The following is an 18,792-nucleotide window of genomic DNA, read 5'->3' as shown; positions in this document are numbered from 1 at the left end:
CTTTTCTACAGTGTGTATATATGCAACAGTGACATCTAGTGGCCAGTCTGAAAACTGCAACTGGGTTATTATCAAAGGTCAAGAAAGGCTCAAGAATGGAGGCTGTACCGAGGCACTCTATTAATCCTATTACTGGCTCAGATGCACTTTTGTTATTTGTTCTGCTATTCTCGTGGTGCAGAACCCACCCTATAGTGGAGGGTACAGACCATATTTACAATAGTTTAAATTACCTGCCTATATACAGTATATTATTCCCAATTTACTGCTAAGTTTATCCCCAAAAGAAAGCAGACACCCCCTAAAAGAATCGCACTTACCAGACCCCAAACAATTAGAGTTGGCAAGTGAATGGCTTCTCACATACAGATGTGCATCGCTGTCAGGTTCTATAGCGGCTGGCTCCCCCTGGTGACTGGAAGCAGTATCACTCAGCGGAGAGATACTGGTACCCGATCTGTTTGTGAGAGCTGCAGTGCAATGTAGCTGGGACAGTGAGGGACCTGACAGCAATGCAGATCTCTGTGTGAGAGCCCATCCACCAGCAGAACTTGCCAATTATAATTGTTTGGGATCTAGTGGGAACGATTCATTTTTCTTTTGCAGGGGGGCTGGCTTCTTTTGGGGGTGTCGGCTTTCTTTTGGGGGCATCTGCCTTCTTTTGGGGTGTCAGCTTTCTTTTGGGGGTATCTGCTTTCTTTTCAGGGTGTCTGCTTTCTTCTCGGGGTGTCAGCTTTTTTTCCGGGAATGTCTGCTTTGTTTTGGAGGTGTCTGTTTTCTTTTAGGGGTGTCGGCTTTCTTTTGGGGGTGCCTGCTTTATTTGGGCATGTCTGCTTTCTTTTGGGGGTGTCTGTTTTCTTTTGGGGGTGCCTGCATTTTTGGGGCATGTCTGCTTTCTTTTGGAGAGGTCTGCTTTCTTTTTGGGGCGTCCACTTACTTTTAGGGGTGTCTGCTTTCTTTTGGGGGCATCTGCTTTCTTTTTGTGGGTGTCTGCTTTTAATTGGCGGTTTCTGTTTTCTTTTGGGCGCGTCTTCTTCCTTTTGGGGGTATCTGCTTTCTTTTGGCGGTATCTGCTTACTTTCGGGTGCGTCTGCTTTCTTTTGGGGGCTTCCGTTTTCTTTTGGGGGCTTCCGATTTCTTTTGGGCGCGTCTTCTTCCTTTTGGCGGTATCCGCTTTCTTTTGTGGGTGTCTGCTTTTAATTGGCGGTTTCTGTTTTCTTTTGGGGGTATCTGCTTCCTTTTGGGGGAGTCTGCATTCTTTTGGAGGTGTCGGCTTTCTTTTGGAGGCGTCTGCTTTCTTTTAGAGACGTCTGCTTTCTTTTAGGGGTGTCCGCTTACTTTTGGGGGTGCCTGCTTTCTTTTGGCGGTATCTGCTTTCTTTTGGGGATATCTGCTTTCTTTTGGGGATATCTGCTTTCTTTTGGGGATGTCTGCTTTCTTTTGGGGATGTCTGCTTTCTTTTGGGGATATCTGCTTTCTTTTGGGGATATCTGCTTTCTTTTGGGGATATCTGCTTTCTTTTGGGGATGTCTGCTTTCTTTTGGGGGTGCCTGCTTTTTTTTGGCGGTTTCTGCTTTCTTTTGGGGGTATCTGCTTTCTTTTGGGGGTGCCTGCTTTCTTTCGGGTGCGTCTGCTTTCTTTTGGCGGTATCTGCTTTCTTTAGGTGCATCCGCTTTCTTTTGGGGGCTTCCGATTTCTTTTGGGGGCGTCTTCTTCCTTTTGGCGGTATCTGCTATCTTTTGGGGGTGTTTGCTTACTTTTGCGGGTGTCTGCTTTCTTTTGGGGTGTCTACTTTCTACTTTCTTTTTTGGGGGGGAGAGGGGTGGGGATATCCTCTTTCTTTTGGGGGTGTGTGCTTTCTTTTGGGGGGAGTGGGTGGGGGTGTCCTCTTTCTTTTGGGGTGTCTGCTCTCTTTGATGAAGAGTCCTGCTGTATTCTTTCATTTTTTTTAGCTGCTTGGACACTTCCTTATGGAACCGCATCTAGGGCTTATTTTTGGAGTAGGGCTTATATTTTAAGAATATCCAAGTATGCCCCAAAAATCCTACTAGGGCTTATTTTCAGGGACTATTTGTATATACATTAAAGCTGCATTTGATTCGTATAGAATCTGTAGGTAATAAAATAATAGAGTTGCTGTTTTTTGACATTATGAAAAAAAAGACATGTCCAATTTGCTATTAATGGTGTCAGGTCCAAATCTGCTGCCAGGTGTTACGGTTGCAAAGTCATGTGGTGTGAAAATCAATGCTGTATTCTTTAACTTTTGTTAGCTGCTTGGACACTTATGGTACTAGGGCTTATTTTTGGAGTAGGGCTTAGGCTAAGTTCACACATCCTGTGTTTTGCATCAGTCACAATCCGTCGCCTTGGGGAATTACGGTAACCTGCAAAATATTTTGCAGGAATCCTGTATTTCCCCATAGACTTCTATTAGCGACGGATTGCGACTGATGACCCTGCGTTGCATCCGCTGCGTCGCGGTCCGTCGTTTTTGACTGACCGCCGAGCGGGGAGCAACGCAGAATGTAACGTTTTTCGGGCCGTCAAAATTAACGCGCCGCGCAGGAATCCGTCGCCATCCGTCAAGCTTGTAATGCATGTCTATGGTGCTGGATTCCGTCGTAATCCGTCTTACAACGGAATCCAGCGCAGGATTCCGTCATGCTCTACTGAGCATGCCCAGCATGCTTGGCACGCCCACTGGGCTGTCCAAAACACAGACGGATCATGACTGATCCGTCAAAAAACGGACGCACAGCGGATGTAACGGACGCAACTGATCCGTTTTTTCACAGGATTCCTGTGAAAGGAATCCTGTGAAAAACACATCAGTTGCATCAGTTGACATCTTGAAAATGACTGATCCGTTGCTGACGGACCTGACGGATTGAAAACACAGGATGTGTGAACTTAGCCTTATATTTTAATCATTCTCAAAAAAGCTTCCAAAATCCTACTGGGGCTTATTTTCGGGGTAGGTCTTATTTTTGGGGAAACAGAGACATCTAGTGGCCAATGTGAAATTGTTTTTTTTTGTGGGTTATATAGAAGAATTAAACATTATTAATGTGGATTTTTTTTCCCATTGTATTCAATTTTCTTCAATAGCAATCTTTATAAATGGATCCTTTGCTGGAATTTTTCCCTCTTCCTTATTTTTATATAGTGCCAACTTTTTCACGGATATGCCCCCATCAAACACCCATGAATAATGTGAATAAAAGATAGTCCAGTGCTAATAATGACAGTGGTTTGGGGTTTTATACTGTGTTTTATAGAAACGTTAAACATTATTATTGTGGATTGCTATATCATTTCATTTAAAGCCTGCTTTACACGAAACGATAGATTGTGCGATAGCACAAGCGATCATACCCGCCCTCGTCGTTTTTGCGTCACGGGCAATTAGTTGCCCATGGCACACAAACTCGTTTAACCCCCGTCACACGTACTTACCTTCCGGACGACCTCGCTGTGGGCGGCGAACATCCACTTCCTGGAGTGGGCGGGACGTTCGGCGTCACAGCGACGTCACACACCAGGCGGCCAATAGAAGCGGAGGGGCGGAGATGTAAACATCCCGCCCACCTCCTTCCTTCTATTAAGCCGTCGGGTGCCGCGGGAGGCAGGTAAAGCTGCTGTTCATCGTTCCCGTGGTGTCACACGGAGCAACATGTGATGCCACGAAAACGATGATCAACCGCCGCCATTTTAATTAAACAATTTTATGAAACCTAGCGACGAGTACACGACTCACGATTTGTGAGCGATACTGAGGTGTCACACGAAACCACGTCGTGCGATATGCCGGATGTGCGTCACGAAAACCGTGACCCCGACAACATATCGCACAATCTATCATCTCGTGTAAAGCCCGCTTTAAGAGTATTCCAACTTCCATCAAACATGAAGAAATCAGCATAATCCAATCCTTTTAATAGCCGTTTTACTACAGGTTGTAAAGTGAGATGCTTTTCTACAGTTCTGTATAATGTAACAGAGACATCTAGTGGCCAATGTGAAAATTACATTTTTTTTCTGAGTTTTATAGAAACACTAAACATTATTATTGTGGATTTCCTTATAGCTATGCCCCCTTCCATCAACCATGAAGACACAGGCATAGTCCAGTCCTAATAATAGCAGTTTTACAGCAGGTTGGAAAATGAGATACATTTCTGCTGTGTGTAACAGTGACATCTAGTGGCCAATGTGAAAACTGCAATGCTTAGTAATTTTACTTATTAGTAAAAGTCGAAAAGGCTTACGGTATCATTCCTTGATATAATACCGTACTGCAAATATATGAGAGCCAGGGTTAAGGCAATGCTATTAGGGAAAAATAATTTGGCTGTTAAAAGAACGGTACTATACATAATTCTTATTGCTTCAGGGGGCATACAAAGGTGTGGTTTGGCCCCATATAATAATATTGGTGATGTATTAGGGCTCAAAACAAAACCAAAGCCATAGTATGCTCATGTACATAGAGCTTTGCTGTAGGTCGTAAAGTGAAATGCTTTGCCACAGCAGTGTATAATGTAACAGAGACATCTAGTGGCCAATGTGAAAATTACATTTTTTTTTCTGGGTTTTATAGAAATGTTAAACATTATTATTGCAGATTTCTTTATGAGTATGCCCCCTTCCATCAACTATGAAGAAACAGGCATAGTCCAGTCCTAATAGCAGTTTTAATGCAGGTTGTAAAATGAGATGCTTTTCTGTAGTGCGTAACAGTGACATCTAGTGGCCAATGTGAAAACGGCAACGTTTAGTAATTTTACTTACTATTAGGCTAGGTTCACATTTCCGTTGTTTTAAATCCGTCAGGTCCATCAGCAACGGATCAGTCGTTTTTTAGTTGGCAACTGATGCAACGGATGTGTTTTTCACAGGATTCCCTTCACAGGAATCCTGTGAAAAAACTGATCCGTTGCGTCCGTTACATCCGCTGTGCGTCCGTTTTTTGACGGATCAGTCATGATCCGTTTGTGTTTGGGACAGCCCAGTGGGTGTGCCAAAGATGCTGGGCATGCTCAGTAGAGCACGACGGAATCCAGCACTGGATTCCGTCGTAAAACAGATTACGACGGAATCCAGCACCATAGACAAACATTACAAGCTTGACGGATGGCAACGGATTCCTGCGCGGTGCGTTGATTTTGACGGCCCGAAAAACGTTACATTCTGTGTTGTTTCCACCCGGCGGTCAGTCCAAAAGCGACTGCCCGCGGCGCAGCGGATGCAACGTAAGGTAATCTGTTGCAATCCGTCACTAATAGAAGTCTATGGAACACAACGGAATCCGCCAAACGGATTGCCTTGTTTACCATAGCCGCGGATTGTGACTGATACATTTTAACGGAAATGTGAACCTAGCCTTAAGAGTCGAAAAGGCCTCGAGTATCATGCCTTAATATAATACCGTACTGCAAAGATATGAAACTAGGGAAAAGTAACTCAGCTGATAAAAGAATGGGACTATACAGAATTCTTAATGCTTCAGGGGGCATACCAAGGTGTGGTTTGGCCCGCTATATAATAATATGGGTGATATATTAGGGCTCAGAACTAGAGTTGAGCGGATCGGTCATAATCCGGGTCCGGCGGATCCTGATCGGGTTGCCGCCGAAGTCCGGATCTGATCCGGAATCCGCGGCCATATAAATGAATGGGGAGCCGGATCCGGGACGAGAGAGAGAGAGAGAGAGAGAGAGAAAAAAAACCCGGATCCGGATCGTGCACCCCGAATCCCGGGTACTGGTCGGACTCGGATCGGGCGCTCAAACCGATTTTGCGGATCCGGGTCCGCTCAACACTACTCAGAACAAAACAGAAGCCATAATATGCTCATGTACATAGAGCTTTGCTGCAGGTCGTAAAGTGAGATGCTTTTCTACAGTTGTGTATAATGTAACAGAGACATCTAGTGGCCAATATGAAAACTGCAATATTTAAAAAAATAATAATGATAAAATAAAAAATAAAATAATCCAATAAAAAAGCTTAGAAAAAAAAATCTATAATAATAATATAAAATAATTTTGATAATAACATTAATATTATCTCTTTAAATGCATGTGCTTGATCGCTTTAATTGCCCGCAAGGCAATTGTATTACTACTCCCAGGATCTGATTCTTTTTATGTTTTGTTCTGTACGCCGTTATTGGTGTGAAAACACGTTTCGCGCAGGTAACCTGTGATTTTCTGCACTTGCTCTCCCCGTGGACTTGCGCTTCTTACGGAAGAAGGAAATTGTTTTGCCCTTAAGATGTTGCAGGATGGTGCACTTGTTAAATAAGTGAAAAGCTCTCCTGCTCCGTCTATCCCCGAGATGTCGATATTAATAATGGCGGCTCTTGTCTGTCCGATATCAGAGCGTGATAGGGATGGGTAACACACTCTGATGTTCACTATTTGCAGGATCTCTGTTTGCATTCAGTGACTGTATGTAAATAAAAAAAAAAATTAAAAATTCTTGCTGTTTACTCACCCATCCGTGTCTTGAAAATTTACATTCACTCTTTTGGCGGATCCAAGGAGCTCTGCGATAAAGAAGGAGAAAGGAAATAATTGAGGACATGAAATAAGCGCTAAATAAGGTACATAACACATGTATTTAGTGAATTTGATACCAGACGAGCCATATAATAGATAAAGTCCTGTGCAAGCGAACCCATTCATTTGTTTGGGTTTTTTTAAAGTTGCAGTCCCAGGTATGGCCCACAGGTGCGCTGTGGAGCTCACCCAGAAGAATGCAAAGGAAGCGATAACCTCTGAGCAAAGCCCACATAATACTGCCATACACAGCCAAAATAGTACCGACATACACAGCATGTATAAAACTGCAATACCCCGTCCATGCACCACTAGCATACACAGTCCACACAAAACTCACATACATAGCTTTTGTAATATTCCCATATAGTCTGACATAATACTGCCATACACATATAAAATAGTACCGACATGCACAGCATGCATACAACTGCAATACCCCGTCCATGTTCCACTAGCATACACAGTCCACACAATACTCACATACATGGCTTTTGTAATACTCACATATAGTCTGACATATTACTGCCATACACAGCCAAAATAGTACCGACATACACAGCATGTATAAAACTGCAGTACCCCGTCCATGTACCACTAGCATACACAAACCTCACAATACTCACATACATAGCTTTTTTAATATTCACATATAGTCTGACATAATACTGCCATACACAGAAAAAATTGTACCGACATACACAGCATGTATAAAACTGCAATATCCGGTCCATGTACCACTAGCATACACAGTCCACACAATACCCACATACATAGCTTTTGTAATATTCACATATAGTCTGACATTATACTGCCATATATACTGTGTAATACTAACACAGACCCCATTGTACCCACATTCACAGTTTCTGTAATACTGACTTTAAAAACTGGTTATATATAGTCCATGCACTATCAGCATACCCAGTATACATATTACCCAAATACACAGCATAATACTGACATATAGTCTAATGCAATATTACCATAATAAGCCCATGTAATAGCAGAATACACAGTCCAAGTAATTCCCATAGAAACAGCATCTGTAATACTGACATATAGTCCAATGTAATACTGAAATAGAAAGCTCATTTAGTCTTAGAATATACAGTCCATATAATACCCACATACATAGCTTATTTAATACTTTCATATAGGGTGACATGATACTGCCATATACTACCTATATAATACTACCTATATAATACTTATCTAGCCCACATAATAACCAAATGGACGACTTCTGTAATATCGACATGTAGTATTGCCATACGCCGTCTACATTACACCCACATACACAGTTGACATCATTCTAACATAATACTGCCATATATAGCCTGTGTAATACTGACACAGTCCACATGATACCCACATACAGAGCTTATATAGTACAGACATATAGTTAAGTTAATACTGCAATACAGAGGCCTCATAATAGCCACATATATGTAGAGGTGGTCGTGTCCCTACACTTTTTTATGTGATATGTTGTCTACTTCTACCGTACCAAACATATTATATATGGTGTTGATTGTTAGAAATGTGTGTTAACATGGAAATGCTGCTAGCGAAGTGTAGGTTCCTGATGTAGCAGAGTCGGGGCCATTTACCAGCAGGTGCCCCATAGCGGTCGGGCTGGAGCAGCGGTAGATTAGATATCAGATAGGACAGGGTTAATTTGAAGTAGAGGTGGCAAGTAGTTTGGCTAGTAGTGTGGACCTTGTGGGGTGCCAGTTCTGGATAGGGTTTGAGTAAGGGAAGACTTCAGGGAACGCTGAGGTAACCTCAAGAGGTCCGGAGCCTTCGGCTCACCCCGGCGGGCTGAGAGAGTCATACAACTAGAGAGGGCCCAGAAGCGGATAAAGGTGGGAGGAAGACACAGACCCGGCAGCTTGAGAACAAGTTCTAAGATCGCGGGGATAGGTCGAGAAAATGTACCCCAGATATAGTAGAACCAGACCGGTGAGGAGTGAGGCCATGTCTGTCATAACGGTGTGAAGAATAAACTGAACAGGTTTGGTTGCCAAGTGAGCTCTGGTGTTGCGTGTGTTACTATTTCGGCAGCGGGGTGGGGTACACCAGCCTGAAGACATTAGTATGTGTCATGCACCCCACTCGAAATCACACCCGTACTTGGAGTCTCCTTGCCGAAGGAGCGCTGTTTTCGTACCTTCTTTCATACACAAAGTACGTAATACCGTCATATACTGTGATGTGATACTGCCTTTCAGCTTATGTGATAGTGAAGTAAACAAACCACCTAATAGCCACATACACAACGTACGTAATACCGACATATACTCTGATGTGATACTACCATATACAGTCATACTGCCATAAACAGTCCACATAATACCCACATATATAGCTCAATTAACACTAACATATAGTCCAACATATTGCTGATATACACAGCTCATTTGTATACACAGGTCACCAAACAAAACCCACAAATATTGATGTTCATGTAATACCGCCATACACTGAACACATAATACTGCTATACAAAACCATGCAGTCATGTTATACACAGATCCCATAGTACAAGCACACACAGGCCAATTAATATCCAGATTTAGAGTCCATATAATACTGACGTTTGTAGCTAACATAATACCGCCATACACTGGCCACATAATACTGCTATACACATCCATGCAGTCATGTTATACACAGATCACATAGTATCAGCACACACAGGCCAATTAATATCCACATTTAGAGTGCATATAATACTGCCGTTCTTAGCTAACAAATACCGCAATACACTGGCCACATAATACTGCTATACACAACCAGGCAGTCATGTTATACACAGATAACATAGTATCAGCACACATAGGCCAATTATTATCCACATTTAGAGTTCATATACTACTGCCGTTCGTAGCTCACATAATACCGCCATACACTGGCCACATAATACTGCTATACACAACCATGCAGTCAGGTTATACACAGATCACATAGTATCAGCACACACAGGCCAATTAATATCCACATTTAGAGTCCATATAATACTGCTGTTCGTAGCTCATATAATACCGCCATAGATAGTAAATCATCTACCAATTATATGTATCAGAACGGCAAAGTGAGACACACGTCCCTTCAAATTTAGCTCCATTCTGCCAGAGTGAGTCAGAAAGCAAAATATCTGGTACAGTCTACAAAGTAAGGCACAGACGGTGGAAATAATACCGCTAAATGCTTCCATGTCATATAACATCTCGCCTATTAGTCAGGCCTACGCAGGAGCGTGACAGGCAATTCATCCTATATTCCCGCACTGCTGTACCGCCATAGATAGTGTGACGCACGCGGCCCGTTCAGTATAAAAGGCCGGTTACTAATGGATCGCACCCCATAGAAACGTTTTTTGCTCCCCTTGATGCCTTAAGCTGGTGGTTTTGGGTTGCAAATACTGAGGTAAAAAACTGACCAAATACTGAGGTAAAAAACTGACCAAATACGGAGGTAAAAAAATTACCAAATACTGAGGTAAAAAACTGACTAAATACTCAGCGTGTGAACGTGGCCCTAAGGGTCTTGTTAGGGTAAGTTCACACTTGAGTCTCCGGAGTCTCCCGATCGCTCGGTCGTCATCTTCTTGTACATTTGATAGATGCGTTACATTGGGTTTAGCCGCAATAAGAAAAACTATCTCTCCGGATGGCGGTGGTGGTAATTACCCGTCCTCCCACCGGCTTCCACACCAGTCACTTCCTTATATTTTACATGCAATTAACAAGGCAAATTAGCCGGTTATTGTATCTGTCAGCTCCTGACACACAAGACGCCGGGATCCACACAGAAAAAACGCACAAAACGGGGGCAGCCATGACGGTAAAGGAAACAGCGGATCCACCCCGCGGAGTGATAGTGTGAGGAGAATTCATAGTGGATAATATCTGACACAGTGCCCTCGTGCCCGGCATGGTCGGTGACCCCACTACAGACACCTAATAAGTGCCAGCTGCAAGACCCCATAAGGGTGTGTGCACACCGAGCTTTTCCCAAGGATTGGAGCATATTTGGCGCTGAATTTTTGAAAATCTGCACTGAGGGTCATATGGCCAAGGATCCCGTACAGCGCCAGCCAGAGTGCCCCCTACACAGCGCCAGCCAGAGAGCCCCCTACACAGTGCCAGCCAGAGAGCCCCCTACACAGCGCCAGCCACAGAGCCCCCTACACAGCGCCAGCCAGAGAGCCCCCTACACAGCGCCAGCCAGAGAGCCCCCTACACAGTGCCAGCCACAGAGCCCCCTACACAGCGCCAGCCACAGAGCCCCCTATACAGCGCCAGCTAGAGAGCTCCCCATACAGCGCCAGCCACAGAGCCCCCTATACAGCGCCAGCCACAGAGCCCACTACACAGTGCCAGCCAGAGCGCCCCCTACACAGCGCCAGCCAGAGAGCCCCCTACACAGTGCCAGCCAGAGAGCCCCCTACACAGTGCCAGCCAGAGAGCCCCCTACACAGCGCCAGCCACAGAGCCCCCTACATAGCGCCAGCCAGAGAGCCCCCTACACAGCGCCAGCCAGAGAGCCCCCTACACAGCGCCAGCCAGAGAGCCCCCTACACAGTGCCAGCCACAGAGCCCCCTACACAGCGCCAGCCACAGAGCCCCCTATACAGCGCCAGCTAGAGAGCTCCCTATACAGCGCCAGCCACAGAGCCCCCTATACAGCGCCAGCCACAGAGCCCACTACACAGTGCCAGCCAGAGCGCCCCCTACACAGCGCCAGCCAGAGAGCCCCCTACACAGCGCCAGCCAGAGAGCCCCCTACACAGTGCCAGCCAGAGCGCCCCCTACACAGCGCCAGCCACAGAGCCCCCTATATAGTGTCACGGGCGGAGGAGGGGACGCTGCGCTCTCCCACTGCTCGGGTCCGGCTGCCGCTGCTGCTGCTGCTGCTCGGTGGTGGCTCGAGCGGTGGGCCGGATCCCGGGGACTCGAGCGGCGCTCCTCGCCCGTGAGTGAAAAGGGGATTTTGATTGTGGGGGTTTTGATTATTGTCCGTGACGCCACCCACGGTTGTGGTGATTGTGTGGACACCACCGCTGCTCTGGACGGGGATGCCGGGAGCAGTGACAGGGAGCAGCTTTGGTTCTTAATCCTCCCCTCCGTGGGTAGGGGGTTGGTTGTCCCAGGGCCCGGTGATGGGGTAGGGATGGATGACAGGCGGCTTGCGGGGCCTGATGAGGTGCAGGGTCGCAGGGGCAGCGCTGTGCCCGCACGGCACGGAGGTACTCACTCAGCCCAATGATGATGACACAGTTCACGGTAAAACAAGCGGCTGGATGGACGGGTCCCTCGGACGGCTGCGGTGTTGTTGCTCCCTGCAGGTTAGCGGTGACTGTCTTTTCCCTGCACCTACTCTGTCTGTACGGTTTCGATGGGTTCCCACCGGTAACCCGCTCCCCGACTTGGATATGGGCCGGAGGAGCCCCTTTTGCCCGCAGGCGCTGGCCCTGAGAAACGGTTGCCTTGGTGGTGGTGGTGTCTCTCTCACTGGGTTGGACTGTTGCCTTCTGTCGGGACTTGACTGTTTGGGAACCCGGAGGTCCCCTTCACTAACAGATTCGGCAACTTCACGGCGACTCCTAGCCTTGCCGGGGTCCGAAATGCCCCTGCCACTGGTGTTGGCTTCTCTTTGTGTACCGGTCCGGTTCCGCCGGGCCACCACCCGTCCACGGTCCTTACGGTAGACTCCAATCGGCCACTCCTGCAGACAGTCACCACCGTCTGCCAACTGTCCGGGCCACACACCCGGACCAACTTCAGGCTCTTTAGCTGTCACTTTTCTCTTTCCCACTTTCACTACTCAACTGCTCTCTTTCCTCTCCAAAACTAATCTGTGCTCTGCACTCAAGCTCTGCCTGAGCTAAACTCCTGGATTTCCCGCCTCCAGGACTGTGGACCAACCGCCTGGCCCACCCCCTGGTGTGATCATCAGCCCCTGGAGGAGGGCAACAAGGGTTTTGTGTCTGACCTTGATGTGCCTGCTGGGAGTGTGGGGTGTTGTGGTGTTGTTCTCTGTGGCCCCTGGCTTGTCCAGGGCGACACATTCCCCCTTAGTTTAATACAGACCGTCCTCGGGCTGCCCGTCCAACACCGGTTTTATTTTCACCGAACTGGAAAATATGAAAAAGGTAAAAACGGTAACAGACTTACAATTAAAATAACATCTTCCCACATCGGGAGGTACTCTTACTTAAACGTTACGGTAACGGTTACGGCTTCCGCTCTCACCCACCCAAGCAACCTGGCCCTGATGCTGCCCCTAAGCAAACAGGCAGCACCCCTTGACCCCAGTCCTGCACAAATTGCCCGAGCGGGTTCTGTCCTTTCCAGGGGACCCACATCCATGAGGAGCCCCTGGAACCCCCCAGAGGGTAGCCACCGGTTCCGGTGGTGGCTGGGCCCCAGCCTGCTCCACTGCGGGCCCTCCCTCCAACCTGCCTCTCCGGAGGCGGTAACGGTGGAAGCTGTAACAACATTTTTATTTACACGCCACAAGTTTGTGGTTGCCTTGCAAATTCTCAGGCTTGTTCATAGAAGTTTCTATGCAAGGTGAAGGGGGTCCCAACGGGGACCAGTTGCCGGCTACGACCAGTTCCAAATCACGGTAGTAAATCAGATGAATCTTCGGTAATCATTGACTTATCATTCATTTTCAAACTTTCAACTTTTAAACACACACTGTTTCCCCCCCCCCCCCCCTCTAAATAGTAGTTTCCCTGTACCTAAGTGGGGGTCTACCTAGGTTGGGGCGAGTGGACCTCCGGGGTCCGGTGTCAGTGGTGACAGGCAGCGGGGAAGAGGGAACAATCAGTTCCTCTTCCCTGTTATCGTGTGGGGCAGGCGGAGGCATAGGGGGAGCTGGGCACAGGTTCATCCCTGGGCACTGGCACTGGCTCTGGCTCACGGTTGACCGCCTCCATCACTTCTTCATCCACGAGTTGTGGGAACAGTATCACTGGAAGAATCTGTGTAGGCCAGTCCACTGGGAAGTCACCCATCACGGTGTGGATTACCTCTTTTGCCTTCTCCGCAGGTGGAGGAACCGGAACTTCAGCCGCTGCCCTCAATGCTGGTGGGCACTTTTTTAGATGGTCCCGGGAAACCGTGGCCAAAGTGCACCCTTGGTCACGACTGATCTGGTAGGCCTTCCCATCCTCCCATCCTGTGGGCTGTATGACGTATGGGGTTTGTTCCCATTGATCATCCAGCTTGTGGGTTCTCCTCTTCCGCTTCAGCACTACATCTCCAGGCTGGAAAGGGCCAGCAGACGCCTTCTGGTTGAAGCGCTGCTCTTGCTGTTCCCGACTCCGACTCAAGTTCTTCTCGACATATTCTTGAATCTGTCGGTATTGCACCCTCTGCCGAGTTTCCCATTCAGCTGTCGAAGGGAGTGCTTCTGGGGCCTCCAATCCCATGTCCAGATCCACCGGTAGCCGACCGGGGCGAGCCCTCATCATGTATGCTGGGGTGCACTTCCTTGAGCTGGAAGGGATATTGTTGTACATATCGACCAAGTCGGGTAGCTTCTCCGGCCACAGGTTCCGCTCTTCCAGCGGCAACGTCTTGAGGAGGCCCAGGACCAAGTGGTCCATCTTCTCACACATGCCGTTGGTCTGGGCATGGTAAGGGGTGGTCCGGATCTTCTTGCAGCCGTACAACTGGCAAAACTCATGGAACACCTCCGCTTCAAAGGCTGGGCCTTGGTCAGTAAGCACCTTCTCAGGGTATCCATGTGGTCGGCAGAAATAAGCCTGGAACGCTCTAGCGGCAGTACGACCAGTTAGGTCTTTGACTGGGACAACCACCATGAACCTTGAATAGTGGTCTACTATGGTTAGAGCGTAGGTGTACCCACTTCGGCTGGGGGTGAGCTTTACATGGTCCAGGGCGACCAGCTCCAGCGGTTGATGTGTAACGATCGGGTGTAGGGGCGCCTTCTGGCTGGCCTCGTCCTTCCTTCTCAGCGTGCAAGGACCGCACTCTCGGCACCAGGCCTCTACAGACTCCCGCATCCCACTCCAATAGAACCGCTCTCTCAACAGCATCTCCAGCTTCTTCCATCCGCAGTGTCCGGCACCATCATGGTACGCTTGTAGAACGGTGGGCACATTAGCTTGGGGAATCACCAACTGGCGGATTTTCTCATGAGTCTTCGGGTTAATCAGCTCACGGTACAACTTCCCCTGGTGTAGATACAGCCAGGTCCGTTCTCGCCACAGGCGTTGGGCTTCAGCTGGGGCGGCAGGGGTCTATTCCAGCAGCGCCTTGCTAAACCAGGATCTTGACTAGGCGGACAACGGGCGCCTGGTTTTGAGCTTCCTGCCACTCCTGACTGGGCAGCGGGTCCAGGTTCACCCGTTGTTGGTGGATATGCACCTTCTCAGTTGGTGGCTGGTGAAATGCAGGCAACTCGATCTCTTCGAGGTCATCATCCTCGCACCCTTCTTCTGACAAGTGGGGCATCCGAGAGAGTGCATCAGCATTAACGTTGGCACGACCGGCCCTGTATTTGATGGTGAAATCGTAGTTGGCTAGCCTGGCCACCCACCGCTGTTCCAACGCGCCCAACTTGGCCGTGTCCAGGTGGGTCAGCGGATTATTATCCGTGAAAGCGGTGAACTTTGCTGCGGCCAGGTAATGGCGGAACCGCTCGGTGATAGCCCCACACCAGCGCCAGGAGCTCGAGCTTGAAAGAGCTGTAGTTCTCAGGATTCCTTTCAGTCGGTCGGTAGCTTTCGGCTAGCATAAGCAATCACTTTTTCCTTCCCATCTTGGACCTGGGACAAGGACTGCCCCCCAAGCCCACATTGCTGGCATCGGTGTAGAGGATGAACGGGTTGCTGTAATCGGGATACGCCAGGATCTCCTCTCCGGTCAAGGCCGCTTTCAGTTGACAGAAGGATTCCTCATGCCTCTCTTCCCACACCAGTGGGGCTCCGATGGGTCTACCACCTTTGGTGTGTCCCACGAGGAGGTCTTGCATGGGGGCAGCCATCTTCGTGTACCCCTTGATGAAGCGACGGTAGTACCCCACCAGACCCAGAAACTGCCTTACTTCCCTCACTGTGGTTGGTCTCGGCCAGTCTTGGATGGCAGTGATCTTCTCGGGGTCGGGGGCGACACCTTCTGCACCCACCACATGCCCCAGGTACTGCACTCTGGGTTTCAGCAGGTGACACTTGGAGGGCTTCAACTTCATCCCGTATTTGGCAAGGGACACGAACACCTCGGCCAGGTGTTCCAGGTGGGCTTCATACGTCTGGGAGTACACAATCACATCATCCAGGTATAACAGGATGGTCTCGAAGTTTAGATGCCCCAGACAGCATTCCATCAGCCGTTGGAAGGTTCCAGGGGCGTTGCACAGCCCGAACGGCATACTATTGAATTCACAGAGCCCCATTGGGGTGGTGAAGGCAGTTTTCTCCCGGTCCTCAGGTGCCACAGCCACTTGCCAGTACCCGCTGGTGAGGTCAAGGGTAGAGAAGTAATTCGCAGTTCTCAGTGCGGCCAAAGACTCTTCAATACGGGGCAGTGGGTAAGCATCTTTATGCGTGATCTGGTTAATCTTCCGGTAATCCACACACATCCGCATGGTGCCGTCCTTCTTCTTAACCAGTACCAACGGGGCGGCCCAGGGACTACAGCTGTCCCTGATAACCCCTGCCTCCCTCATGTTCCTCAACATGTCCTTGGCACATTGGTAGTGTGCAGGGGGAATAGGCCTGTACCTTTCTTTGATAGGGGGATGTTCACCCGGTGGGGATATGGTGTTGGACCCCTTTAATCTGCCCAAAGTCTAGGGGATGTTTGCTAAAAACTTGCTCATAACTCCCGTACCACCCGGTATAACCCCTTCTTTGTGATGTGTAGGGGTATCATCAGTGCCTACATGTAACTGTCGGTGCCACTCATCTGACTCCCCTTGGGGGCGGGTGAGTGCTGGCAGATGGTGGTGAGGTTGGGGGAACTGCCTCGTGGATGGTGTGGGGATCCAGAGTGAGCAACTTGGCAAGTGTAGCATACCGGGGAAGCCTGACTTCTTCCTCCCCACAGTTCAGCACCCTCACAGGTACTCTCCCCTTCTTTACATCTACCACCCCTCGGGCGGCCATTACTGTGGGCCAGTGCTCGGAGGGCATGGGGCTCTATCATGGCAGGGTAGTCACGCCCCTGAGGCCCTACTGCTGCCCTACACCAAATCATCATCTCACTCCTAGGGGGGCACAATCAACGGGCAACATCCATCACTCTCACCCCACCAATCTCTCCTCCCCGTCGAGTTCACATGCTGGCGGTACATCAAGGCTCGGATCTCACACTGCACAGCTCTCTGTCGGCTCCCCGCCGCCGTGGCAGCCAGCTGCTGCAGTAGGGTCAGCACATCACTCATACAGTGCTCTCCATCACATTAGTTCCTAGCACTATCTTCGGGTTATGATCACTGGGTTCATTCATTATCACAATCATACCCTGGTGTTGCAGTTCAGCTCGTCCCACAGTCATGGCCACTTGCTTGTAAACCCACTTGAGTCAATGGGAGTCCATCAGCAGCAATCAATGTTATGCTGGCATCTGGGGGAGCCAGCTCGTCTTTTCCCCAATACCGTTGATATAGTGTATATGGTATAGGTGGTTACCTGTGATCCAGTGTCCAGGAGAGCCATCACCGGTATGCCGTCCACAGCCACGGGGGATGATAGGCCGGGCCCCGATGTACCGGTCCCGCCAGTCTGGGGGGCCATGGGGTTCTACTCCTGAGGATTGGCCCGTGGCCCCAGGGGTTGCTCGTTTAACGGACACCGTCGGGCGTAGTGGCCAGGTTTGCTGCACCTGTAACAGATTGGGGGCCCGTTCCGTGAGCCATTGGCCCTTCCCCGCTGCATCCAGGGGACGTCCTCCGGGCTGTCGGCGAGCTGTATCCCCACCGGTGCCTGAGATCTGGTTGGAGGCTGGAGTGCGGCGAGAATCTTAGCAAGGTCCCCATCCATGCGGCGAACTCGAGCAGCGAGCTCCTGTGACGCCCTGGGCAAGCCAGGGGTCACAGGTCATCACACCACCACACCCTACACCCCAGTTAGGAACACCTAGGCTACCAAAATCCTTGTTGCCTTCCTCCAGGGGCTGATGTTCACACCAGGGGGTGGGCCAGGCGGTTGGCTCCGCCCACCGAGGAGTTCACAGCCCTGGAGGCGGGAGGAACCAGAGAGAAGAGGTTAGGGGAGTGAAGTAGAAGGAAGTAGCAGTGGAGCTAAAGAGAAAAGCTGAAATGACAGGAAAGTGACAGTAGTAAAGCCTGAAGTTGGTCCGGGTGTGTGCCCCGGACAGTGACAGCAAGGTCAGCAGACGGCGGTGATAGTCTGCAGGGGGACTGCTCGGAGGTTGCTGGAAGGACCGCGGACGGGTGGTGGCCCGGCGGTCTGGAGCAGTATACGAAGAACAGTCAGCACCAGGGCAGGGGCCTTTCGGATCCCGGCAAGGCTAGGAGTCGCCATAATTTGCCAAATCCGTCAGTGAAGGGGACGTCTGTCTCCCAACAACCAAGTCCCGATTGAAGGCAACAGTCCAACCGCAACGGAGAGACACCGCCACCGCCAGGGCACCAGTTTCTCAGGGCCAGCGCCTGCGGGCAAAGTAGGGCTCCTCCGGCCCATATCCAAGCCGGGGAGCGGGTTACCGGTGGGAACCAATCGCAACCATTATCATCATAGGTGCAGGACAGAGGGACCGTCACCGTCACCTACTGGGGAAAGCAAGTGCAGCCGTCCGTGGGAACCGTCTTTCCAGCCGTGTGTTTTACCGAGAACTGTGTCATCGTCTCAGGCTGAGTGAGTACCACAGTGCCGCAAGGCACAGCGCTGCCACTGCGTCCCTGCGCCCACCAAGCCCTGCATCTTCCACTTCATCACTGGGCCCCGGGATCACCAACCCCTACCCACGGAGGGGAGGACTCACATCTAGCTGCTCCATACCACCACTCCCGGGATCCCCATACAGAGCAGCGGTGGTGTCAACAAATCACCACAACCGTGGGTGGCGTCACGGACAATAAACAATCCCCACACCCAAAAACCCCCTTTCACTCACGGGCGAGGAGCGCCGCTCGAGTCCCCGGGATCCGGCCCATCGCTCGAGCCATCGAGCAGCGGCAGGCCGCAGCAGCCGCGGCAGCCGGACCCGAGCAGTGGGAGAGC

General features: G+C 49.7%; 1 protein-coding gene across 3 annotated transcripts in view; it reads right to left on the bottom strand.

Moving 5' to 3' along the window:
* CASKIN1 (CASK interacting protein 1) overlaps positions 1–18,792 on the bottom strand; it is a 249,984-nt gene that overhangs the window by 66,142 nt on the left and 165,050 nt on the right. For all 3 annotated transcript variants that reach the window (XM_075318292.1, XM_075318290.1, XM_075318291.1), the window contains exon 2: positions 6,502–6,553. In XM_075318292.1, the coding sequence (XP_075174407.1) occupies positions 6,502–6,553 (52 nt within the window). The remainder of the gene's footprint in view (positions 1–6,501; positions 6,554–18,792) is intronic.

This window comes from Anomaloglossus baeobatrachus, chromosome 7, assembly GCF_048569485.1.
Source record: "Anomaloglossus baeobatrachus isolate aAnoBae1 chromosome 7, aAnoBae1.hap1, whole genome shotgun sequence".
Lineage (NCBI taxonomy): Eukaryota > Metazoa > Chordata > Amphibia > Anura > Aromobatidae > Anomaloglossus > Anomaloglossus baeobatrachus.
Note: the sequence above shows the minus strand (reverse complement) of the source record. Positions and strands in the feature narration are given on the sequence as shown.